Raw genomic sequence first — 27,558 nt, 5'->3', positions numbered from 1 at the left:
GGACCCTGGCTAGCGTGGCTGGAGCGCGAACTACCCTGCCTGCCTACCCAAAGCTAAACCCACAGACAAATGGCGGAAATATGACGTGGTTCGGGTATTTATTTACCCGAACCACGTGACAGTTCGGCCAATCAGAGCGCGTTCGGGTCCGAACCACGTGACCCGTTCGGCCAATCACAGCGCTAGCCGAACGTTCGGGGAACGTTCGGCCATGCGCTCTTAGTTCGGCCATGTGGCCGAACGGTTTGGCCGAACACCATCAGGTGTTCGGCCGAACTCGAACATCACCCGAACAGGGTGATGTTCTGCAGAACCCGAACAGTGGCGAACACTGTTCGCCCAACACTAGTTTTCAGCTTTCCCTCGTCTCTGGTTCCCTTTAAAATAATACATGCTACCATAATTAAAACCTTTGTATTTTATTATATAATTTAAAAAATGTTTGTAATATACCATCTTCACATGCATATAAATTTTTTTTTTTTTTTTTTTACCATTAAAATTTTTTGGTGGTAATTTTTGGTGTGGGAGGTAAACAGTTAATTTTAAATGTAATAATGTGTGTTTATTTCATTACAAAATGTATGTAGATGTAGTTTTACTATTTGGCGAGAAGATGGCCACAGTCACTGGCGTAACTATTGGCCCTGCAAACACTGCAGAGGCAGGGGGCCCAGGGGCATGCAGGGGCCCGTGGGAGAGACTGGAGGTAGGACGGAGGTGTCCCCCAGCCCTCTCCACTTCAAACGTAAAGTCTGCAGGACCGGAAAAATCTGTAGCACTGAGGCTGCCACCACTCACATCATAGCCCCGCCCCCTGCAATCCATACAAGTCTCTTGCTCTTCAGCCTGTGTCATCACGTCTGGGCCACGCAGAGTGCAGGGATTGGGCCAATTAGTTACTTCCTACTCCTCTGGACTCCTGTCATCCTCTGCGCAGCTAAGGCTTGTTGTGCAATGATCTCTGCACCGTGACAGACTCCAGCGATGCCCCACTCAGATTCACGACGTGTGAACTCTGTATACCTTTCCTCATATTCACCAGGCACATCTACTTCAACAAGGAAGAGGTCATATGGCAGGGCAGGGGGCGGATGGAGTCCAACGTTACAATCTAGCAGCAGGTCAGAGGTGACTATCTGGTATGTAATGTGGCCTGACGATGATAACATGCATACCCTCTGTCACTCCTCTCTGACAGGCACATCCAGTGTTTTCTGTAGCGTGTCTCTGCTTGTTGGCATATGACATTGCTTTTCCTATAGTTGGAACTTGGGCTAGAAGTATGTAATGTTGCTTGTGCAAAGCTCTGCTGTACTCATCATGGGGTATGTTCTTTAGTAGCCTACTGCCAGTGTTCTCAGCAAGGAGTGAGTTACAAGATGTTCTGCAGCAGCTCAGAATTGCTGTCCACTAAGCCAAGTTTCAGTGTTCTCACCGTGTTGTGCTGCTTGTTTCAGGATGTTCTGCAGCAGTTTAGCAAAGCTGCTTGTAAGTTAGGGGTGTTTTAATACTACAGCATTTGCTGCTGTAGTATCAAGATAGCCAGTACAGTACTTTTCATTGGTTTGTGTACAGGAGATGGATGCAAATCAGTATGGACTGGATCCCCTGGCAGCAGGTGTGTACCATGCCCTCCAGCACCCAGGGCAGAGACAAACACGCTGAAACCAGCGCAGGAGATTTGGGTGCAGCGCAGGAGATTTGGGCAAAGCCGCCGCCCCCACAAGCCGTAATAGGAATTACAGCTATAGCAGCGCATAGGGGGTAACTTCAGCGCTGTCAGAAGACGGCGCTGAAGTTACTTTTAAAACATAATAATTCGGCTTGCAGCAATCGCTGGATGCCGAATTATATCATTCCCCCACTATCCATGGCGGCCTGGAGGAGGAATAGTATTTAATACGGCCGGGACTTGTGCGGCAGCAGGATCAGCCATATACCAGCTGTATCCTGCGCTGAAGCCTCCTGCGCCGATTCCTCTTGTACGGGGGCAGAGATGCTAGAGAGTGCTATTTCTTCCACAGCCATCATGCTCTGATTCCTTGTGTAAGCTGCAATACACTCATAGATTTTGCACGATGTGGCAAAACAATTGTTTAATGGGGAAACTGTCACTAATTATGTGTGTTTAGTGGGGGAAACAAACTATGTGTGTTTTGCTCACTAAACTCTGGCTAATTATGTGGGGGGGTTTGTGTGTGTGTGAGAGACACCGATGGCTAATTATGCGCTTTTTTGTGTGGGGGAAATGCTGACTAGTTGGGCGTTGTTCTGTGGGGGAAACACTGCCTAAAGTTTTGTGGTGGAGCGTATAGAGGGGGCCCCATGAGATTTTTGCAGGGGGGCCACAAGGTTTCTAGTTACGCCCCTGGCCACAGTCAAAACAATGTTTAGTCCGGGAAGTGAACGCTTTCACTTCCAGAAAGCGTAAGGAGGACGGGAAACTTTTTTCTATCAGAAAGACGCCAGCTTCTGTTAAGAAGCCGTTGGTCTTTCAACCAGGGACTTAGATCAATAAGTGGGAACACTTAGATCAATGAATGGGAACTATGTTCCCATTTATTGATCTCCGGGCCAATGGGGGCAACACAGGCGAGAGCACGCAGCAGCAGCTGCCTGGATGTGACAATCATGTCCAGGCGGCTTAAATGGTTATATCTGCATCACACATATATTTGCATTCCACAATTGATGTCACTATCCTATATGGGGTTTGTGTAATTAACCAGGAAAACTGTCCCCATAGACTTCAACGTAAATGCAAGAATTGGAAACTTTGTGAAATTATTTCTAAGTACCAGGCTACCACAGGAGGGGTCTGATGCAGTAAACTGCGTTAAAGTTTCTGTGTTCAGGGACCGCACAGCAATAACACCATTACTAACACCGGGGGAACACCGTCCGTTAACTCCTTAGCGCCATGCGTGTTACCGGGTTAGTGCACATTGCTATGGCAATGTGTGGTAACAAGTGTGGCGCTAAGGGGTTAATGGGCCGTTCTCCACCGACGCTAATGAGGGTGAAATTGGCAACTTTGCCGCAGTTTACTGTCTCAGGCTCCATATTACACCAAGATAGCAGATACAGTATCCCAACCTTTATACCCAACTAGCTGATGCCCCAGCATTTCTCTGGTATGTATTTGGTTGTTGTTGTCGCTGCCCAATTTTACTAACTTTGACACACAGTCACTCATTAACCAAGTTTGTGAGTTTTGGGGTCCTTTGCATGAATACTTTAAATGTTTTCATTGCAATGAAACAAATCTGACTGGCTGTTTGTGGCTCCACCTTCTTTTTGTAAATTTTGACCCCAGTCATTAACCACTTCAGTCCTAGTCGTTTTCACTTTATGCATCCGAGCAATGTTCATCTCCCATTTATTAGCCTATAACTTTATCACTACTTATCACAATGAACTGATCTATATCTTGTTTTTTCCGCCACCAAATAGGCTTTCTTTGGGGGGTACATTTTGCTAAGAGCCACTTTACTGTAAATGCATTTTAATAGGAAGAATAAGAAAAAAACTGAAAAAATTCATTATTTCTCAGTTTTCGGCCATTATAGTTTAAAATAATACATGCCTCCATAATTAAAACCCACGTATGGTATTTGTCCATTTGTCCCGGTTATTACACCGTTTAAATTATGTCCCTTTCACAATGTATGGCGACAATATTTTATTTGGAAATAAAAGTGCATTTTTTCCGTTTTCCATCCATCACTATTTACAAGCTTATAATAAAAAAAAATACAAATATTTCATCTTTACATAGATATTTAAAAAGTTTAGACCCTTAGGTAAATATTTATGTGTTTTTTTATTGTAATTTTTTTTTTTTATTAAACATTTTATGTGGGTATTTTTGGGAGGGTGGGATGGAAATAGTATTTATTTTTGTAAATATATGTGTATTTTTTTAATTTTTTTTTTACATTTAGATGTAGTTTACTTTTCGGCCACAAGACGGCAGCCATGAGTTTGTTTACAATGACGTCACATTAATAGTAACATGTAAGCTTAGAGGGTCGTAGGGGGGACATAGGAGGCAGAAAAAGCTAGGCTTCCGAGAGAAGCTGTCGCTTTTCTGCGCGGGAGAGGAATCAGTGATCGGGCACCATGGCCTCCATTCACTGATTCCCTGGCTAACGAACCGTGGACTATTCCAGGTTTGAAGCCTCTGCCACTAACAGTGTAAGAATGGTAGCAATTTAAATATTCTCATTGAAAATGAGTAGGTTAATTCTGATTGGCTCATCAGAAGAAAAAAGTTGAGGCACTGTAACTTGCAAAGGTACATTTACTCACAGTATACAGACAGCGGAAATGCGGTGGGGGTGACGAGGCCTAAAACTTGCAAAGGTACATTTACTCACAGTATACAGACAGCGGAAATGCGGTGGGGGTGACGAGGCCTGACAGCTGTTTCGCTTAAAATAAGCTTCCTCAGAGGCCAAAGGTATGTACAACAAGACCCGAGTGTGCCCAGTTTTAAATAGGTTTCACTTACCGCCATAGTTGCGGCTGACGCCGTCCGCTCTCGCTGGCCGCGGCTTCCGGCGCATAAGCTCCGCCCCCCGGAAGAGATTCAGACGCTGCTCCAACCTATCGGTGAGCTGCGGGTCTCCCCGCCTCTGTGCGTCATCTACTTCCTTCTGGGGATGTCATCGAGCGCTTACCCATTGGCCAGCAGTAGCGGCAAGCTGTCAACATGTTCATTAACCCTTTAGGGCACACAGGGGGACACAGCCGTCTGTTAAAAAAACAAAGTGGATACAAAACTTTAATTACAAGAAATTTAAAATACACATTGTACTAAGGACTACAGAGAGGAAGTTTCTACACTAGTATTTAGAAAGATAACAATGCAGCTCATTTCTTTCATTAAGCCCTAACGGGCCACATGCATTAGTTTCAGAAATTAACCTGGCTTCTTGTTGCAGTAACATTTGCTCATGATTACCACCCCTATTAGGAACAGGGACTTGTTTCAACCCCATAAATCGCAAATGATTAACATGTCCATCATGGACATCTCTCATATGGGCAATGAATCTACCTGCACCTACTCCTGTCTGCACAGAATGAACATGTTCTTGAAATCTTGCACAGATCATGCGGGTTGTTTGCCCTATATAAAATCGATTGCAAGTACAAATCAGTGCATACACGGCAAATTTGGAGCGGCAATGCAAAAATTGTTTAAAATGTATTGTTTTTGCGCCCAATTGCACGCTTTTGCCAGTTAAAAACTGGTTACAATGATTGCAATTTCCGCATCTGAAGTTGCCTACTGGTATATTTCTCTGCAACCAATTTTGATCTGGTTCCACCTTGAATTCACTATTTGTGACGTGGTCACCAATCGTTTTGGCCTTTCTGAAAGAGATTAAAGGTTTTGAACTAGCTACAGCGGAGGACCTAGTGTTTGATTGAAATTCACACCAATGTTTATGGATTATTGCTCTTATCTTTTCGGCCATAGGGGAGTAGTCAAAAATACAAGTCAGGGCTTTCCCTCCTCTCCTGGAACTTCGTTTCCTCTCACTTTTATTTATCATCAAGTCAGTACGTTCCAGAGCATCTGCTCGTTTAAATGCTGCATTTAGATCAGCCATAGGGTATCCCCTAATGGACAATCTGATTGCCAGTTCTCTACTCTGGAGGATAAAATCCTCCCTTTTGTAGTTATTACGTTTAAGTCTGACAAATTGTCCATAGGGGATGGCTTTGATCGTGTGAGGGGGATGGAAGCTGGTCTGGAGGAGCACGGAATTGGTAGCCGTGGACTTTCTATGCCCTCTGCTGAAGATTTTATGATCTTCAACATACAGTTCTAAATCCAAAAAGGACAGACTGGTTTCAGCCAATTCGCCCGTGAACTGCATGTTGAGGTCATTCACATTAATATAATCAAGGAACTCCCCAAACTCACCATCCGTGCCCCTCCAGGTCAGCACCACATCGTCCACATAACGGTACCAATGACCAATTTTCTGTCTAAATGGATTCTCCTCTCCCAGGATGTGTCTTTTCTCCCACCCCCAGAGGAACAGATTCGAGAAGGTTGGGGCTACCGGCGTTCCCATGGCAACCCCGGATCTCTGTTGGTACCATCTGTTGTTAAAGATAAATACATTGTGGCTTAATACAAAATTGAGACACTGCATCAGATAGTCTACCCATGGTTCATCCTCTCTACAGGTCAGGAGTAGTTCTTTAATGACACGGATGCCACAAGCTTGGGGAATTCGGGTATAGAGGTTGACCACATCAATTGTGGCCAACCTCTCATTCTCCCCAAGTTCCACTCCCCCAATTCTCTCCAGGACGTCCAAGGTGTCAGCCAGGTGGGTAGATACTACCCTGAGGTACGGTCTGAGTTGGTAATCAAGATATTTGGATAAAGGCTCTGTCAAGGAGCCCCTGGCTGACACAATCGGTCGTCCCGGAGGTGCAACCGGGTCCTTGTGGATCTTGGGGAGAAAGTACCAGACTGTTTTTTTGGGATATTCGGGTAGTAAACCCTCTCCCATTTTTTTGGATAGAATTCCAAGTTCCACCCCTTGTCTAAGTAGACTTTGTAGAGCAGTTTTGTGCTGGTGAAGGGGATTGCTTTTCAATTTGGAATAGAAACCATCGTTCCCCTCTAATTGTCGAGTGGCCTCCTGTATATAGTAGTCCTTGGACATAATAACGAGGTTCCCCCCTTTGTCCGCTTTTTTCAGGATTATTTGATTGTTTCTTTTTAGCCACTCTAAAGCTTGCCTCTCTTCTCTGGTGATGTTTGATTCCACTTCTGGATAAATAAGTGCTTGCATGTCTTGTAGAACTTTGCGATTGAAAATGTCCACTGCTGATCCAGGATTTGTTCTAAATTCTCTAGTAGATTTACAGGGGCGGAAAACCTCCTCACTGGGATTGTCAATGTTCTCCGCTATCTCCATTTCCACATTACCTTCCAACCAGAGTGATTCTAAATTGGCAAGGGCTTCCTGGTCTGTAGTATTCTCGAGATTGGGGACAAAAAAGCCTAAGTTACTGATAGTTGTGTGGCTATTGAGGCGAAAGTCCTCTGGAATGTCAGTTCCTTTTCCCTCTTGCCACAAAGCAATATTAAGCTTTCTGATGGTCTTATACCAGTCTACTTCAAAGTTGAAGCGGTCAAAATTGCAGGTTAAAGAAAAGTTGAGGCCTTTTTTGAGAAGGGATTCACACCCACTAGGAAGTATAACTCCTGACAGGTTGATGATTTGAAGGTTCTTCTCTATCTCTATTGTTTGTAGGTTTACTATCTCTTCCTGCGTTGACCCCTCCCATAGGTCACCCTCCCCCAGGTAACCCCCTTTACGGGTGTCTTTCTGATGGTGACGGGACCTCCCTCCTCGTCCTCGTCTGATGCTTCCCCTAAAGGGATGTCGACACATCTTTTCTTGGGAGGAGTTTTCAAGACAGATTTTGGTTTACGTTTGTTTTTGGACGCCCCCACCGCATTTCCGCTGTCTGTATACTGTGAGTAAATGTACCTTTGCAAGTTACAGTGCCTCAACTTTTTTCTTCTGATGATACAAGTAGTCTACATGATGCGCACGTAACTTTAGGTGACACTCCAGTAGTAGCCACCCTCCTCTGATTCCTATCTAGTGCCACCCGCTTTTTCTCCTTCACTCATACTAATTCTGATTGGCTGTTGTAGGCTCCACCCACTTTCCTGAATATTATTCCCTGTCACCCAGTGACCAACTGTACCAAGTATGAGAACCCTGCCATTAACAGTGTAAGAAGACTATAGTTTATGTTTTCCTATGTAAAAAAGTTGGTTGTTGTTTCCACCCACTTTTTCTAACCTTGACACACAGTCACTCAAAGTTTATGAGCTTTGGGGTCTTTGGCATCAATAATTTACATTATTCCATTGAAATGAAACAAATATTATTGGTTGTTTGTGGCTCCATCCCCTTTTCTAAATTTACACCCCAGTGACCCAATCACTGACTGTACCAGGTTTGAGGCCTCTGCTATTAACAATGTAAGAATGGCTGCAATATAAATGTTCCTCTTTAAAATCAATAGGTGAATTTTGATTGGCTGTTGTAGGCTCCACCCACTTTCCAGAATATTAATCCCAGCCACCCAGTGACCAACTGTGTAAAATTTAGAAACTCTTCCATTAACAGTATAAAAATGGCTGCAGCTTACATTGTTCCCAGTGAAAAATGTGTTTTTTTTTTTTTTGCTCTGCCCATTTTTTGTAACCTTGACACACAGTCACTCGATGACAAAGTTTGTGAGCTTTCGGGTTCCTGGAATCAAAAATGTATAAATGGAAGCAGTTTATCCAGCAAATAAATCTGATTGGCTGTTTGTGACTCCTCCCCTTAAGTAAATTTGAACGTTTACTCCTAAAAATGACTTTTTTTAAAAGGAACTCCGACTAGTAAATAAAAACAAAATCTGAACTTACCTGGGGCTTTCTCCAGCTCACAGTAGGTCGGGAGGTCACTCGGCGTCCTTCTGGCTCCTCTCCCAGGCCCTGCTCAGAAATGGCTCCCGGCGACATCGGGAACAGGTGTCGGGCTCCCTTTGCCGGAAAGATGACGTCAGTCGTCACCACGCCGGCCGCCTCATGTCATCACGGCGATTAACCCGCCGGGACCCATTTCTGAGCAGGGCCTGGGAGAGGAGCCAGAGGAATGCCGAGGGACCTCCCAACCTACGGTGGGCTGGAGAAAGCCCCAGGTAAGTTCAGATTTTGTTTTTATTCACTGGTCAGAGTCCCTTTAAGTATCCCAAGGTTTCCTTTTATTAGTGTTGATTTCGAATAAAGCTGTTTTGATGCCAGGTGTTAGGCTAGGACAACAAGGACCTCAGGTTTGTCAGAATTCAGTTTTAGTTAGTTTTCAGACATTTGTCATTCTGTAATAGCACCATTGTGGCTATTTCTGTGAATAAAATCAAAGTATCATATTTTAACCACTTAATCCTATCTGGACGAGTATTCTCATCCAGATAGGTGCAGCTGAAGGCAATCGGGGAAGAGAAGCAAAGCTTCTCCAAACCAGCTGCAGTGCCTGTAAGGAATGGACATAACCCCGATCAAGGGGCCATCTCCATTCATAAGAATAAATGTGAATGAACAGGAAAAAAACCTTCACAAACACATTCTTGTAAACCAAGGAGTGTTTATCACCATCTAGTGGCGAAAAATGTTAAATTACGCTGCACAGATTTTTTTTATTAAAAAAAATAAATAACAGTAATATACCCTCGTGATATACATATTAAAAAAGCTAAGTCCCTAAGGCAACTATTTATAGATGTTTTTGTTTGTTTACTATTTGTTTCTTGGTAACTGGGGTGGGGGCTTTGGAAGTGATTTAATCATATTAATTTTAGTACATAAGGGCTTAGAATTGATGGGACACACATAAATAACACAGAAAAAATACACCTTTATTTCCAAATAATATATTATTGCCATACATTGTACTAGGAACATAATTTAAATGTTGTGATAGCTGGGACTAATGGACATTGCTTATTTTAAAACTATAGGGGGTGGAATTGGAGAAATAGTGTGGTTTTTTTTTGTTTTTGTGTGTATTTGCCTTTAAAAGGCATAGAAAATAAAGTAGTTACTGAAAACAAGTATGGCTTGCAAAAAGCTTAATTTGTGGCGATAAAAACAAGATATAGATCATTGACATGTGATGCGTAGTGATAGTTATTGGTGAATAAATGAGAGGAGTGCTGACAGGAGAAAATTGCTGAAGGTGAAAACACCAGCGGGCTGAAGTGGTTAAATGTCATCAGGCTTAAATCACAAAGAAGGTGAGGTGTCTTCATTTGTATTTACCTCCACATCCTGCACCATGGCAGCATTGCTTTGAAGTGAACCCGAGGTGAAAATAAACTGATGAGATAAACAATTATTTTAATCCTCCTACTCCTAAAAATGACGTTTTTTTAGTATCCCAAAGTTTTCTTTTATTGGTGTTGATTTAGAGCAGAGCTGTTTTGATGTCAGGTGTTGGACTGGGTAACAAGGATATCAGTTTAGTCAGAATGCATTTTCAGACAACTGTCAATCATCCACTCTTGTAGCTTAGCTAAGCAAGAATTTATTTTTGGAGTAGGGTCTGTTCCACCAGTATGAAGGATAAGTATAGCTGCGTGTCATCAGCATAGCAATTGTACATCAGGCCATGTTGTTGGATAATTGTACCAAGTGGTAGCATGTAGATTGCATATAGCAGAGGAGATTGGATTGAGCCTTGTGGCACTCCAAATTTTAGAGGTGCAGGGCTGGATATGACAGGTCCTAGGGATACTCTCTGTGTTCTGTCAGTCAAGAAAGATCTAAACTACTGGAGTTTACATTTTCCAATTAAAATGCATGGCTGAAATTTGATTGGCTGATTTATGCCCCGCCCACTTTGCATGAATTTGTAACCTCAGTCACCAAATGACCAGTGTTGCGCCAAAATTTGCGTAATTACGGACGCAAATTTTGCCGCTTCGACATGAGTTTGTAATTTCGCATTGCTTAATTTTGCGTTTAGGTGCAAATTTGTGTTAAACTTTACATTTTTAACTTAAGTTGGAGTTTTCTATAGAAACACAGTTATTTTAAAATGGATATAATTTCGTTTTTAATAGTAATTATGCAAATTTAAGTAATTACTAAATTCAGGAAAGTCACTCATTGATTGCAATTACTGATTGCAATTACTGATAATGCAAAGACCCCTGCATATGCTCTCACTTTAAATCTATCAAGAGGATTGAGCCTTGTGCAGCCATTTCTAAGAGAGGTGCTCTTTGTCAAGGTGCACTTAGTGGTCATGCATGATGAGACACTTGGTTTTGGGCCCTGCAATATCCGATGATGCAAAGGCCCCTGCATGTGCTGTCGCTTGAAATGTATCAGGAGGCTCAACCTGCAGCCACTTCTAAGACAGGTGCTCTTTGTCAAGGTGCACTTAGCGGTCATGCCGAGACACTTGGTTTTTTCGCCTTGCAATATCTGATAATGCAAAGGTCCTAGCACGTGCTGTCGCTTTAAATGTATTAGGATGCTCTGTACTGTAACACAATTTTAAGAACGGCCGAATCTCCCCGTTAAACACGAAATTTTGATTTATTTCCATTACGGAAATTATCCTAATTACACAAATCAATCATAATTATGAAATTCCACATAAACGTGAAATTTCGCATAACTTTGCAAAATTACGAAGTGACCAACTGTGCCAAGTTTAGGGACTCTGGCTTTATTACTGTGAGAATGGCAGCGTTTTACATGTTTAACATTGACGTGAATAGGTGAAAACTGATTGGCTGTTTGTGGTTCCTCCCTGGTGTGCAGGGGAGATGCGAGACCCCCAGAACAAATCATCCCAGGTAGTCATGGAACTGTATACCAAGTTTCATTGAAAACGATCAAGGCGTTTCTAAGTGATCGCGGCACATACATATATAAATACATACATACACACGCACATACACACACATTCAATTTTTTATATATAGATGGTTCTGAGTTGTATTATGGTTCCATTTTCAATGATCTACTCTTCTTTGCTATGTTTTTTGCTATATTTTCTATATAAAATACAGAAAATAATTACATTAGGGAGAAAGGACTGGGCCTCCCCAGTTGCCTCCGCCAGGCCTCAGGAATTGGATTTTGACATCACACTATTATGATGCATTATATTAGGGAGAAAGCACTGGGCCTGCCCAGGCCTGCCCAGGTGCATCCCCCAGGCCTCAGGAAATGCATTATGACATCACACTATTATGATGCATTTCCTGATGTCTGTAAAACCAGCTGTCCAGCCTAGATTCAGTCAGTCTTATTTTCACTAGCGACTAGTGAAGGTGTTTTGACTTGTGCTTGATAGCGATTTACCGTTCATTATATTCTATAATGAACAATAAACGGAGGAGGAGTGGGAGAGATTCCAAACGAGGTGTGGCAGCCCCCCAGTACTCATGTGAGTGGGCAGATAAATCCAACCACAAGAAGAGACTGAGGGAAAGATCTGGAAATGACCCAGTGGAAGGACCCAGCACACCCGCCACACCAGTTCCAGCACTACATCATGTTATGGGTGGTGTTTGGGGTTTCCTGGGCATGATAAAGGCCTTTTGTGGCAGAATGTTTCCTGCTGTTCCATTCCAGAGAGGAAACAAGAGAGCTCGATCCAGCATAAGCTCATCTGGAGCTCCAGATAAAAAGCATAAGGCCGAACCAAACAGCACAGGTAAGCATTGAATTACAGTGTATCTCATAAAAGGACATTAAGGACTATGTAAAGTCAAGCAGTCAGCACTAGTCCTACATTGAGTTTATCATTTTATATGTAGGTAGAAAAAAACAAAGTCTTGTAAAGTAATACCTTTTAATGGCTAACTAATCAAGTTAAATGATGCAAGCTTTCTGGGATCTAGTCCCCTATCTCAGGCATATTTCCAGATGTTAGCTGAAGTAAAACATTGATGTAGGTAATTAGTAAACACAAAGATGACAGTTGTGCTGGTTACTGTTTAGCAGTTAGATGTCAGGTGATCAGCAGGCTGGAGCCAGTGAGCTCATGCAAGCATACATGAAATCTAGCAGCTTTCTGAAGATCATGAAGCCAAGTCAATCATGTTAAATAAGGAGTCTTGAACATTTTTATAAATTTGTACTCCGAAATCTTTCTTGCTTGTTCATTTTTGAAGTTACCCTTAAGAATAAGTGAGATCTTGCTTCCATGTTGTGTCCTGGTTCACAGAAGTGTTGGCCACTGATGTATTCATTTTACCCTCACTTATTCTAAAGCGGTGATGCAGTTTTGTCCAGCCTGTTTTCAGGCTTGAATCACAAAGAAGGTGAGGTGTTTCAATTTGTATTTCCCTCCACATCCTGCACCATGGCAGCATTGCCTTGAAGTGAACCTGAGGTGAAAATAAACTGATGAGATAAACAATTATATTCATCCTCCTACTCTTAAAAATGACTTTTTAAAGTATCCCAAGGTTTTCTTTTTATGATGTTGATTTAGAATAGAGCTGTTTTGATGCCAGGTGTTGGGCTGGGACAACAAGGACCTCAGTCAGGGGTGTAACTAGACTTAATAGGGCCCCCCTGCAAAAATGATAGCAGGGGGCCTCCTTGCTCCCTCAACCCCATGCGGGTCACGTTATCGGGAGCTGGCGAATGGCAGCAGAGAGTGTTTTGTTGTAAAGCAGCATCTGGAAGCAGGAAAAAATGACACATGCTCCTGCACAAAGTTTCTGTAAGTGAATGAGCTTAGTTGGTCCAGGTCGCAGGTTGTCTGGCGGAGGTGTCAGAAGATGTCTGAGATATCTTTTTTACTAATTCCTTTGAATTCAGCCCAGGGTGTTAAGTTGTTCTTACGTCTATTCATTGGCGCTTAAAATGTCTTGAATAAGTTGCTGTAGACTGAATGAGAGACTGTCTAGAGCAGGGGTCCCCAACCTTTTTCGGCCCGGAGACCGCTATCCACACCAAACTTTTCCCCGGGGACTGGGGAGGGGGTGTTGGTGGGAGGGGTTGGGAGTGTGGCTGATGGGGGTGGAAGGTTTCAGGGGGAGGGGCTTTGGTCAGTGCGGCAAAGGTAGCCAGGTACAGGTATGGGTTTATCTAGGTATAGTTTCCCCAGTGTAGGGAGTATAGCTACCCCAGTATATGGAGTATAGCTGCCCCAGTATAGCTGCCCCAACATAGGGAGTATAGTTACCCCCGTATAGGAAGTATAGTTACCTCAGTATAGCTTCCCCAGCATAGGGAGTATAGTTACCCCAGTATAGGGAGTATAGTTACCCCAGTATAGCTGCCCCAGTATGGGAGTATAGTTACCCCAGTATAGGTAGAAGATGCCCCAGTATAGCTAGTATAGTTGCACCAGTATGGGGATTATAGTTGCCCCAGTATAGGTAGTTACTCCCTCCCCCCGCGGCCACCGCTGTGTTACCTCAGCTGGCGGCCACTTCCTCTTTGATATTGCGCTGTCCGCTCCCTGTCCTCCATGCCTGTCTTTTTATTCACAGCAGCACATCTCCCGGCTGCTGTGAACAAGCAGGAAGCAGGGGGTGGATTTGAGGGTGGAGTCTAATTTTACCTGTCTAATCTTCTAGAAAAGAGACTTCTTTTATGTATACAACATACTCTGTGGTTTATTCAGTCATTATCTATAGATGTCTTACTTATATGTGCATGTAGGAATATTAGCTTCAAGTATATGTCTTTCTTTCTCTGCAGATGTTATTGAAACAGAGGCCAGCAGCTCAGAGCCGGACACACCGCCAGCACTGGCTTTCAAGAACCTATTATTCCACCGGGAGCTTGGAAGCGGCAGCTTTGGCTGGGTAAGTAATTCAGCAATCAATTTTAATGATGGTTTACCCCTAATTCCTGTATAGTAATAATGCGGTTTTGCTCCATGTCAAGCAGCATGTCGGGTCCAGTCAGGAGGGGAGTAGGGAGGATGAGGTGTTACGCTGCAAATCACAGCAGGAAACAACAGAGGGCTCAGATCTTTCCAGCTGGGCACTTTGCTGTAGAAGAGGCCACTGATGACAGAAGACACTAGCAATCGCTAGCGTTCGCGCTAAACGCTAGCGATTGCTGAATCGCAAGTGCAGGAAACTTCCCGGCGATTGCGTTCACGATTTTGCTATGCAATGCACTGCATAGCAAAATCGCGGCAAAGATCGCTCCGTGATGCGTTCGCGTTTGAGTCAAAAACGAATCGCGGTAGTGTAAATTACCTACTGATTCCTATGTTAAAAAGCAAACCGTAGCGATTTCAAAATCACTAGCGGTTTGCGATTTTGCGCTTCAGCATCGCAAACGCTGCTAGTGGAAAAGGGCCCTAATGGGAAAGTGATAATGGAAGTAGCAATGATGTCATCATGAGTGTACATTAGATGCTTCCACAAGTTAAAGAGCAATGTTAGTCTAAATTTCTCATCTTATGGACCCTCTTCTAATATAAAGTAATAATTACCTGCCGCATCTTTTTGTGCTGAATATCTCCCTGAGCCCTGTGTTTGCCGACTTCTGGTGCATAGCCCCACCCTCTTGCAGAAATGGTCCTCGGCACTTCTCTATCTCCGATAGAGAAAGCCCCATGGTGTTTTATACCAGGGGCAGGGCTACATGATGGAAGCTGGAGGACACAGGGCTCAGGTAGAGATTCAGAAGAAAAAGTCTAAATTTCACTAAATTAAGTCTAAATTAGAAGATCCTCTTCTAATACAGTATATCACCTGCTTGGGTCAGTTGTTCCCCCAGTATAGTCAGATGCAATGTCCCCTTACCACAGCCCAGTATAGGTGGCCAACTGATGTCCCCATCCCTTATATAGCCAAATGCCTCCCTCCCCAGTATAGTAAGATGACCCCAAGTATATTCAGGTGTGCCCCCCAAACTAGTATTGTTTGCCAGATGGCCCCTTTATCTATAGTCAGCTCCCCCTTCCATATAGGTAGCCAGATGCCTCCCCAGTATAGCTAGTTAACCTCCACCCCCATTAGATTTACCCAGAGGTTCCCTCCCTCACTATATATATATAGATGTTCCCTCCCCAATATATCTGTAGCCTGACGACCTCCCTGCTCGGTATAGGTTGCCAGATGCCCCTAACCCAGTTAAGTCAGATGCCACTCTGCAGTATAGGTAGTTAGTGAAATGTCCCCCAGGAAAGTCATATTTCCCCCCTCCTCAGCCCAGTATAGGTAGCCAGATGCCCAACCAGTATAGGTGGTCCACCCTTCCTGTCCCATAAAGTTCACTAGCATTGAAGCATTGGCTCCAGATATAGCCATCACAGGTCACTAAAATGTAATTCAGTCTCTCCACTATAGCGCTGCATTAACTCTTTTTCTCTTCTAGGTGATTCTGGCAACACACAGAGCTACTGGCCAGAAACTAGCTGTGAAAGCAGTAAAAAAGGAGGTTCTACTCCAAGGCAATCCATCCGAAGTCCTACTGGAGAAGCAAGTGTTGCAGATGGTAGGAAGTAGCCGTTTCTGCACACACGCCTACGGCACCTGCCAGAGTAAGGTAAGTGTTTTACCCCCTTCTGTTGTCCTCTAACCCATAATACCTGTGAGACATATTTCTCTCTCATATCTGCCTATCATGAAGCAACCTGTGGACATTTGGCATAGGCAGTTCCTGTGTAACCCCTTCTGTTTCTTCTCATATTCTCCACCAAAAGTAAGACCCTCACCCTACACGTGTTACACCCTAACTACACACATGGAAATACCCAGACTGTCTATAGTAACGGACAATCTCTTACCCTGGCAAAACACTCAGCAGTTTTTAATCAACATTAAAGGAAAACACAATTAAATCACCATTAAAGTGAAGCATACACTGATGTGGCAATTCAATCAAAAGTGAACAACATGCCCCCTTCTGTATGTTTCTCCTTTGAGAAACAGTTGAAACGTACACTGAGCTGAATAGAAGCAAACATTATTAACCCTCAGACTGCTGCGGGCATCTATAGGTGATCTGAGTTTCGCATAAAGGCATTATAGTACAAAACTACTTCTGCCTACCAGGGACATCTGTAGGAGATTTTGTTTCCCCATATTCCTTTGCCACAAACGTCTAAAAGGGCCAATCAAATGCTTTCACTACAAGATGTGATCCATTTATTTTACATTTTAAGTCCATTTTACAATACTTTTTCATAACAATTAACATAATTCTATATCATTATACTGAGCATAATTCTTAATCATCTTAAATAAATTTGCACCTCACTGACAATCCCTACTGACTAATATGGACTTTTCTGTATGTAGATTTGGGCAAGACATTTAATAAACACAATACAAACATACCGTGTATAGAATTAAACGATACAAGTGCTCCACACAAAAAAGCAATAGTAGCTGCCAGAGGATCCTTAATCCACAAGGAACAACAAAATAGTACACTATTCCTCAGTGCTCCGGTCAGCAGTGATTTGCAGCTGCCCAGTGCAACTACAACTTGATAGGTGACCTGGTACCACCAAAGTAACCAGCACAATGGGTCAGATCACATATAATCCAGTTGTAATCCTCTGACGACGGCTCTTGCCGAAACCTGGTAGGGAGTGGAGCTGTGGGCATATACTCTCAGACACTGATTGCACGCGTACGTTAAAAAGGGGCGCTGGGAAAAAAGGGCGCAGGGTTTTAAACGATAAGCATGGATAACGTTTAAAAATGTATTGTACTGTATTTCGTTTAAAATTAATGTTTTATAAAGTTATAAATCATTAAATAATGTGCATTAAATCGGCAATTGTAAAAACGTTAATCTTTCGTTTAAATAGTGAAACGTATAATAACGTTTAAAAAAAAAATTACTAAGTAACCCTCCCTGTACCTACCACTAACCCCTAGACCCCCCTGTTGATGCCTAAACCTAAGACCCCCTCTGTTGGTGCCTAAGTAACCCTCCCTGTACCTACCCCTAACCCCTAGACCCCCCTGTTAGTGCCTAAACCTAAGACCCCCCTGTTGGTGCCTAAACCTAAGACCCCCCTGTTGGTGCCTAAACCTAAGACCCCCCTGTTGGTGCCTAAACCTAAGACCCCCTGTTGGTGCCTAAACCTAAGACCCCCTGGTGGTGCCTAAACCTAAGACCCCCCTGTTGGTGCCTAAACCTAAGACCCCCCTGTTGGTGCCTAAACCTAAGACCCCCCTGTTGGTGCCTAAACCTAAGACCCCCTGTTGGTGCCTAAACCTAAGACCCCCCTGTGATAAGCATTAATAAAGTTTCAAAAACATATTGTGCGTTTTTTTCGTTTAAAAATAATGTAAAAAAAAAAATTTGTACTGTTTTTCGTTTAAAAATAATATTAAAAAATGTATAAATCATTAAATAATGTGTAATCATGAGAAGCAGTAATTAAACATTAAGTCTCCGGGCGCCGCTTTTAAAACGTTATTTTTCTCCGGCGCCCTTTTTTCCTATTGGGCGCCCATTAAACGATATTTATTATGGGAGTGAATGGCGGCGCCCGATTTGTCCACTAGCCTCCTGCGCCCTTTTTTACTGTTACCGATTGCACATTGCATTTCACATGCATATTACTTAAAGGCACATATATGCATCTGGGTCCTGTGTGCAAGGACCCAGCATTGCAGTATCTGTTATCCTACTAATGTCTGATGCAGTTGTTTTTATTGAATTAAAACTGGATTCTGTGTGATCTGACCCATTGTGGTCACCTATCAAGTTGTTGCACTGGGTGGCTGCAGATTACTCCTGACCAGAGCGCTGAGGAATAGTGTACAAAACAAACTTAGCAGGCATTGGCATGTAGCTTTTTTTAAAGGGAACCTGCATTGAAATAAATCTATGGCCTTTTACTTACCTGGGACTCCTTCCAGTCCCCTGTGGTCCACAAGGTTTCTCGGCGACCTCTGACACGCCTCCATTCTCCCGCCGGCAGCTTTGTTACATGTATGACCTGAATGCGGATCGCAGTGGCTCTGTTAGGGAGCGTTCTGCACATGCATGGTCCTGCAGGCATAAATGGGAGTGAGAAATGCATGGGCCGGTGAAGCAGAGGTCATTGGAGGACCGGAGGGGTGGGTGGGTATATACTGTATCTTGTAACCCGTTTTATAACCTGTTTTCTGTTCTTTCATTTATGCAGAATCACCTCTACTTCTTCATGGACTATTTGCAGGGTGGAGAATTGCGCAACCTGATTGTAGACAGAGCTCCATTTACTTTACGCATGATAAGGTAAGAATGCCAAATACAATTCTGTCTTCCTAGGATAAAAGGCATTTGCCATGTGCAGCTTCACATGAGCAAGAGGTGACTTCACTAATGCAACTTGTAGACAGCTGTTTGAGTCCCTCATCAGTGCCAGAGTTAAGGAAGCCGCACATCGAGTGATGATGGCCAGATTCAACCAAGAGACAAATCTCTCTCTAATCGAATCTGATTAGAGAGAGATCTATCAACTGCCCATACAACAAAGGCCAATTCCTGATCAATTTCATGATGAAATTGATCCAGAATGGGCCTTGTGCGTCACATCCATCTGCCTCGCTACCCTGACGCTGTCCCCTAATGAAAAATGTGCCCCATGTAAAGTGTACATTACCTTCCGCGGTCCCCAGCTGGCTTCTGGGATTCCTCCGTTCTGCATACTCGCGCGCCCCACGTGGGTTTCTAGTAAGGGCGCACGTGTGTGACATCAGAAATACACATGGGGCGCGCGAGTATGGACAGAGGAATCTGCCCGGAGCAGCAGAGGGACAAGCGAAGGCCCCAGACAGGTAATGTATAACATGCACGGGGCACCGGGGGGGGGGGGGGGGGATGGGCTTATTTTTAATTAGGTGGGACAACGTCGGGGGTTTAGTCAAGTTCAAATGTTGTGAAACGTCCCAACATCTGACAGCCGCCAAGTCTTCTGATGTATGGCCATCTTTAGAATGATATACTTCTGTTTAGACCAGAAGGACTTTGTGGGAGTGAGACTTTGTGGTAGTGAGTGTAGGAGGAACTACTACAGGATCTACTACTGCTGTTTCCAAGCCCCTGAGGCTGTATAAAGTGTAGTAAAGTCTTGCCAAATCCTCTTCTTCTGAGCTGAGCTCTTTCCTAGTCCCATCAAATTGCTCCAGCTCTGTCTCTGAATCCTGATGATGTACTTGTGTAAATGTCTAGTTCCTTCCCACACCCCATCCTGCCATGTCTGAGCGATACATGTGACCAATTTCGGCCCTTAATTGGTCGAATCATCGGTCAGGCAAGTCGAGAGATGTATGACTACCTTTTGATCCATCAACTGATGCTAAAAATAAGGCAGCAGCAACACAATGTACTGTGCGAAACATAGCTCACTAGTGACCACATGTTCAAAAAAAATGAATCCTGTAACCCTAGGAATATTTGCAGCTCAGTCATCATATTTATTTATTGAAGTGTACTTGAGAAGGTATGTTGGCCTTTATCTATACTTACCTGGGGCTTCCTCCAGTCCCATGAATACCGTGGCTTCCCTCCGTTCTGGCGCTATGACTCCCGGTAATACCGTCCTCTTTGGCCCCTCCGTTCTGGCGCTATGACTCCCGGTAATCCGGTCAGTCGCCGTAAGTCGTGGGCTTCTGCGCATGTGCAGCTCAACCGTGCACGTGCCCTCAGCACGCTCCCGCCCCCTGGAGCGTTCTGCACCTGTGCAGTACTACTGTGCGGGTGCAGAATGCTCCAGGCTACAGAAGCAAAACTAGGGAATCCTGCCACTGCCCGGCGGAAAAGAGGGGCATAGCGGCAGAACAGAGGGGCCAAAGAGGACATTGAAGGAGACCATGGTTCTCATGGGGCTTGAGGGAGCCCCAGGTAAGTACAAATAAAGGCTAGTGAACCATCTCAATGGTTCACTTTAAAGAGTCTGTAAGATATTTATTAGACGTATTTAGCTCAATGTGTACAAATGTTGGTATTATTAAATCTTTCTTTTTCCTTTTCAGATTTCTGTGTGCAGAAATTCTATGTGGCCTGCGTTTCCTGCACTCAAAAGGGATCTTGCACAGGTGAGTGCTCTATTATTAGCTTGATGCAGTTGAGGTTGGACAACCTGGATTTATTATAAAATCTTCTTACTGTAGCTGGGTGTGTGATGGAAAATGCAGTCATGGAATCAGGGGTGTAACAATAGCCCCCCATGACCCCTGTTATCGAAGGGGAGCCCAGGAGCGGGGGGGTGTACCGGAAGGGGGAGCTGATGGGGGTTGGTCATCCTGTATGTTGCTAATGCAGATTGACAGCGGAGCATTATATATTATCTGTTCCCAATGGCGATATTTGTCCTCTTCACTTCCTCTGCAGTTTACCAGTGCTGTGCAGCCAGCCAATCACCATAGGGCTTCCATCCCTGTCACATGACATGGAATAGAGGTGAAGATTAGTTGGCTGCCAGGCACTGGTAAAGTGGAGAGAAAGTGAAAAGGGACCTATATCGCTGCAAGGAGAAAGTCATGTATAGAAGCAGGTACCCCCTAGCTCCTGCCCACCCCCCTCCTGGGATGGAGGTTTGGGGGGGCTTGGCCATCAGATCTCTGCAGGAGGGCTGCCCGGGCCCAATGTGGTTTTTCGCTACTGCGTAGAATAACTTTTTCACTATTCATTTGTGACCACGGGGGCGGCTGTCATCTTTTGTCACCTAATAGCAGATAATTTCTAGTAACCCCAGGCCAGCTTTGCTAGGTGAAGTAGATTCCTCCCATTGGTTTTGCAGAGCTTTTAAGATTTAGGCTCAATGGCCTCAATTCTGGTAGGGTTATCAAACAAATTACCTCATGTGAGGTAATTTACCTCATGAGTTAATGACATTTAGCAATTCTGGTAGGTTTTAGTCATGTTTACCTCATAAAGGTAAATTATGAGGTAATTCATGAGGTAATCTGCATTAATTTTACAGAAAATAGGTATTCCCATGGAAATTAGGGGGCATGTTAGCACATAATTTACCAATCAGTTTAAAACCTGCCTGTACCGGAAGGCAAAGTCAATTTGTATGCATTTTGCAGTTTTTAGTGGAGTTCTATTGCTGTTTTAGTATTCAAGCTGTGTAATAAAAATAATAGTAGAAATACAACTCCAAATATTTACTGTATTTTTTTTAATGGGGGATGCCTATAAATATACTTTTCATAGGTTGCTACATAATCGAAGACACCTTCCCCCCTCAAAAAAAAAAAAAACTTTCTTCCAAAGACTATCCTAACTTATGGAAGACAATTAAAGAGTAGACTACTAATATTTATTTACTGCATGCTTACCACTGAAATACAGTACCTCATGTTTCACCTCACTTTATCCATTTACCTCATGTTTTACCTCATGTTTTCCCTCATGTTTGGAAATGGAGAAAAATCTTTCAGAATTGCTAAAAAAAAAGAGAAAAATACCGCATGAGGTATTTTTCCTACAACAAAATATTTAGCTCACACAGCTACCAGAATTGAGGCCAGTGTGTCTGTTTATACACCGTATGTTTCTAAACTTCCTTCAAAGCTCCTAAGTTCCTTTCATGAAATGTTTGTCTTCCTATTCCAAGTGTCTATCCCTGCCTAATGACTTTCTGACACACAGAGCTGACACTCTTTTTCTTTACAGAGACCTAAAACCAGAGAATATTCTACTGGATGCTGCAGGACATATATGTATCGCAGATTTCGGCCTGGCTGTAACCAACACGTCACACAAAAAGATGGACGTTGCTGGCACCATTGGCTACATGGCCCCAGAGGTAAGAATCTGGTTATGTTTCTACTGATATTACATGTCCTCCAAGAGAAAGTTAGTCTAACAAGATAAAATTATAGCATGATCTACAAATGATGAATAATAAACACTTCCATATAAACATATGCAGTACTTCTATGAAGAGTGGCTTCTTTTAATTTTCTGTACAAGTGTCCCTCACTGCCTATGAACTCTCTTAGTGCCTGTCTCCATCTATTATAAATAATGTAACGGCTAACAATAATACATTGCATAACAATTTAATTGCAGCCCCCAGGTAAATAGTTTAATGGCTATCAATATTACGATAAATAACAATTGCGCCCATTTTTAACGACACTTTTTTTAACTGCTCCTTCAACAGAATAAGGCTGGACTCACAGTGTGCCAGACAAAAAACTGATCCTGTTTTCCGTTTAACCTCTTGAGGACCATGGGCTTTACCCCCCCTAAAGACCAGGCTATTTAAAAAAAAAAAAAATACCACTGCAGCTTTAAGGCCAAGCTGCAGGACCACACAACACAGCACACCAGTGATTCCTCCCCCCTTTTCTCCCCACCAACAGAGCTCTCTGTTGGTGGGGTCTGATCGCCCCCTCCCCCTCAGTGTTTGTTTGTTTTGTGTAAATGTTGTCTTTTTTTAAATAAAACTGCCTATTTTTTTTCTTTTTGCTTTACCCTCCCTCCCTCCCACCCCACAGCCAGCCAATAACGGTGATCAGCTGTCATAGGCTTCTGCCTATGAGAGCCGATCGCTCTCTAGTGTCCCATGGGGACAACCGTGTCACATGGCTGTCCCCAGTACAGCGCTGCTGCCGATCGCAGCGCTGTACAATGTAATTAGACAGCAGTTCCGCCGTCTAACAGTCTCCCGAGCGGCAACCACCGCTTGGAGACTGAAGGCGGAGCTCCGCTCCGCCCACTAATAGAAGATGCGCGCGCAGCGTGCGCGCGATCTCCTGTATTGCGAGCCCCAAGAACTTTACGCCAATCGGCGTTAGCTGGTCCTGGGGCTGCCGTAGCGGCCACGCCCGTTGGCGTGACGCGGTCGGCAAGCAGTTAAAGGGAACCTTAACTGAGATGGATATGGCTTTTTCCTTTTAAAATAATACCAGTTGCCTGACTCTACTGCTGATCCTGTGTCTCTAATACTTTTAGCCACAACCCCTCAACAAGCATGCTAATCAGGTGCTCTGACTGAAGTCAGACTGGATTAGCTGCATGCTTGTTTCAGGTGTGTTATTCAGCCACTACTGCAGCTAGAGATCAGCAGGGCTGCCAGGCAACTGGTATTGTTTAAAAGGAAACATCCATATCCCTCTCACTCAAGGTTCCCTTTAAACGTATCAGTTTCTTACAATGGCATCAGTCCGCTCCACTTTCGTGTCGCCGCTCACTTGGAGCAGGGAGCCATTTAAAGCACTATAGTAATACAAGAGGCAATATTATCCATCAGTGAACAGGACTACCACCATACTCAGATGTGGGGGGGGGGCTGCTGTGGACAGGGGAAGGGGAGCTGCGGTGAACAAGAGCAGCTGACAGGCGGTGGATTCACCATCTTTAGCTGCTCTTGGAAAAGAGGCCTGAGTTGTGAGTCTAGGCTACTTACCGTTAGCATTTATTTTATTGTTTTGCAACTTTCTGTTATTGGTCAGTGTGAATTTCACTTAATTGTAACCACATCACATAACTGTCATCAGATTTGTCTCCTGCTAGGCTGCTCTCTGTACTAACTCCTCCTCACTTTCATCTATCTTACAGGTCATGATCCAGGAGCCATACAGCTTTGCCGCAGATTACTTTTCATTTGGCGTTGTGGCATATGAGATGGCTGTGGGGAAATTCCCGTTCAAGGATGACAATGTACCCAGCATTGTGCAGTCTGTTTCATTTGATGAACCAACATTCCCTCGTTTTATGAATGCTGACCTGAAGGACTTCCTGCAGATTGTAAGTATATAAACACGTAGCTGGTCCAGACATACAGTATACTATATAGTATCAACACCCCAACATTCTCTTCCTGTCATATCTAAGGGCAGACAGTAAAAGGTCACCTCTGTTGGGAAAGTAAAAGGGTTGTTTTATCCGTTTGTAATTGCAAGGAAATCATAAAATGCAAGGACATCAAAAGTCAATAGGAATTCTGGGGCATCCTATACAATAAAACCTCTGTCTCTGCGTCCTCCTCTGTCCCTGTGTCCATGCGTCCGCTCTGCCTTTTGCGCATGCATGGTATGTGGACAGACTTTGGGCAGCGGTCATGGACGAGAGACGTTTGTGCGTGGGTCACGACCGTGCATGCACATGTGTTGCTGCCTGCGCATGCAGGTCGCGGTCATGCGTGTGTCATGGCTGTGGCCTAGCACCTGTTTTTTAATGGGCGGGTCTTTTTACTAGTGTTTTATATAAATGTGATCCGATTGCAATCTGAATTTGCCTTATTGAAAATGTCCTGCCTGCTACATTTCTTCTACATTCCTCCTTGTGTTCCTAGCGGCAGTAAAAAAAGATTGCAAAATACCATTGCAGCACAATAGCATTATATATGCGGTTTGCGATTTGCAATGGGTTCACCAGTAATAGCTTTCATTATGTATCAGTGTAGGTTAGCTTGAGAACTAAAGTATTCAGTAGTGAAATGTTGAATGATAGTCATTCTGAGTAAAATATTTAGCAATACTGTTGTTCAGGGCAGTTTCTAGGCTAAATTGCACCCAGGGCGAGGGTGTAAAAATTGCACCCCCTCCACCCCTGTGGACTCGCAAACCCTTCCTCTTTAGGGACAGTCACACAGCCACAGATCACTAGTAGATCTGCCTACTTACTAGTGACCAGCTGCTCATCCAGGAGGAAGCAAGGCAAAGGGAACACACAGGTAAATACAGCCTGGAAAACTGACTCCTCCATGCGCACTGACAGCCTACAGTACCACTACAGGACAACAGGTGTCATCATGCGGTGCTGAGGCAGGCAGCCCAGGAGGAGTCAAGGAAGGTGATTGCGCTGGTAATCTTCTTTCTTTTGGCTGCACCGTGCATCACCAGCTCTCTAGCAGTTATGTTCTTCTGCCTACGCCTCCCTTCTTCTACTTGCCTGTCTGCACCCAGAGCAGCCGCCCTGCCGCACTGCCCAAGAAATGGCCCTGCTGTAGCTGGTGCAGTTGGAATGTAAATATTGTTGGAGACATAGTGGTACACTTCTAAATATCTCACCGAAACACAAGAAAACTTTTAAGGGTTAACTGTCCACATTAGTTTTGTCACTAATGATTATTTTTTCTGTTTTTTTTTCCAGCTTCTGTGTAAGGATCAATACACACGGCAAAGAATGGTACAAGGGCTAGAGCATCATCCATTCTTTACAGGAATAAACTGGACTGATATGGAGGCTGGAACAGCCAAGCCACCCTTTACCATGGAGCCGGTAAGTACAGAAATAAGATATACATTTATGGGCAATGGGCCGTTCTTTGTGTCTGCTGGACAAGACTGGAATCAGCATTGTTAGTTTTGCAATGCTGACTTCCTATCCTACAGTATGTCAGATAGTGCTTGGCTGGACTGATCAGCGGTCTGTGTCAAGTTCAAACGGTTCCCTTTATCTCATCATCATCCACTTGATATAGTCAGGGAGGAGCTGGGAGGGGCACCGGCCAGTCTTTCCCTCCTGTGTACACAGAGCTGACTCTGTCCCTGTGCTCCACAGAAGGAAGCAGAGGAGGGAGCTGAAGTGAAGAGAGGGCAGAGAAAAGGGCTGGTGGGCCCCTCAACACTAAATAGGCCCCGGGGACCTGCTCTGATGTGGTTAGGTGATGACTCTGTGCAGGAAAGGAAACTCTCACATTCTTGACAACTCTCTGGTTTATGTGACTAGTTTTTCTAAAAGGAATTGTCCTTAACCACTTGAGGACCACAGGCTTACACCTTTTTACAATTCAGTGCTCTGCAGCTTTAAAAGCTTGTTGAACGGCCATACAACTGAGCACACAAATGAATCCCCCCCCCCTTTTCTTGCCACCAACAGAGCTCTCTGTTGGTGGCATCTGATTGCAGCTGTCAGGTTTATTTATTTTTTAATGAATTTATAAAGAATTTTTTTATTACATTTATGTATTTTTTAATTTATATTTTCCCCCTCCCTTGCTCCCCCTGTGATCCAATCCGTGATCACCTCTCATAGGCATCAGCCTATGAGATGACATCACATTATGGGCCACTCAAGGGGACAGCTTTTCTTCTGACAGCCTACTAGCTGTGATCGCGGGCTTGCAGGCTGTTTATGGAGTGGAGCTCTGTAACTAAAGCGGGGATGCGCGTGCATCAGTGCGTGTGATCCCCTGCAATCTCCTCAGCTTGTCCACATAGTATAGACACACTGTACCACTCGGGAGATTCGCTGCAGTGTCCCTTTACATTGTAACACACTCTTGCCATCCTATGTAATAATAAACGGCAATGCATCTTCTCTCTGCATAATATTGTGCTGGTCTGGCTTGTGTGTTGCAGAAATGTAATGAAGAAACCCAAACATTGTGAACAGGCCCATGGGAAAGTATGGATCCATTCTGCTGCTATCCTCTCTGGGAAACTGTCCAGCTGCAGACCTTGGTGTGACCAGAGTCCTAGAGGCAGAAGATCACCACAATCTCTTTTCAGTGTAAAGCTCATCATTGTACATCCAGAGAATATGTATTATCCAGTGATATGTCTACAGCGTGTTTTATTCTGCCATTGGATATATATTTGGAAATGAGATAAGACCAGTAACATTTTAGTACATTGCACTAAAGACCTTATTTGTTTTCTTTTTTCTAGAACCCTCTAACTGACGTAGAGGACAATGCAGAAAAGGAAGTCTTTCTGTCATCCATTGAGCCACAACTCCCTTCACCAGAGACCAAAGACATATTTCACGGTTTCAGCTTCATGAGTGATCGGTGGAGGGAGATGAAGACGCCAGCTGAAGTGACGTAAAGAGATGCGATCATTCCACTTCTATTAGCATGGAGCTCATCTGTCTACAATTTGACTACATAGGATTATTGTATTTATCTAAGTTAATAAAACTGTTGCAATGTTATTGCCAATTAGTGTACATTTGTGTATTACAACAAACCATACAGAGTGGTGCATGCTTAGTTGACACTGAATGTAACTAAACATAAATACACTTACTCAAAGGGAGCCTTAAGTGAAAGGAAACCTTAAGTGTCCTCCCGATCTGCACCGTTCTGACACTGTCAGCCCTGGTAAAGT

General features: G+C 43.9%; 1 protein-coding gene across 3 annotated transcripts; it reads left to right on the top strand.

Moving 5' to 3' along the window:
- Positions 1–944: 944 nt before the first annotated feature.
- LOC137570480 (protein kinase C delta type-like) lies at positions 945–27,316 on the top strand. 3 transcript variants are annotated; one of them, XR_011031064.1, is made up of 10 exons: positions 945–1,142; positions 14,279–14,385; positions 15,914–16,084; positions 18,690–18,781; positions 20,521–20,583; positions 22,169–22,301; positions 24,062–24,250; positions 25,598–25,726; positions 26,809–26,959; positions 27,118–27,179. XR_011031064.1 is itself a non-coding variant. In XM_068279148.1 (9 exons), the coding sequence occupies exons 3-9, from the start codon at positions 16,031–16,033 to the stop codon at positions 27,274–27,276; spliced, it is 819 nt and encodes a 272-aa protein (XP_068135249.1). In that variant the 5' UTR covers positions 945–1,142; positions 14,279–14,385; positions 15,914–16,030; the 3' UTR covers positions 27,277–27,316. The 3 variants fall into 3 exon arrangements, 2 of the variants coding, with proteins under 2 accessions (XP_068135249.1, XP_068135250.1); XM_068279148.1 differs by lacking the exon at positions 26,809–26,959 and having other exon boundaries at positions 27,118–27,316; XM_068279149.1 differs by lacking the exon at positions 27,118–27,179 and having other exon boundaries at positions 26,809–27,057.
- Positions 27,317–27,558: the final 242 nt, after the last annotated feature.

The sequence above is a fragment of the Hyperolius riggenbachi genome, chromosome 4 (genome assembly GCF_040937935.1).
Source record: "Hyperolius riggenbachi isolate aHypRig1 chromosome 4, aHypRig1.pri, whole genome shotgun sequence".
Classification (NCBI taxonomy): domain Eukaryota; kingdom Metazoa; phylum Chordata; class Amphibia; order Anura; family Hyperoliidae; genus Hyperolius; species Hyperolius riggenbachi.
This window is presented reverse-complemented; position numbering and strand designations above follow the sequence as displayed.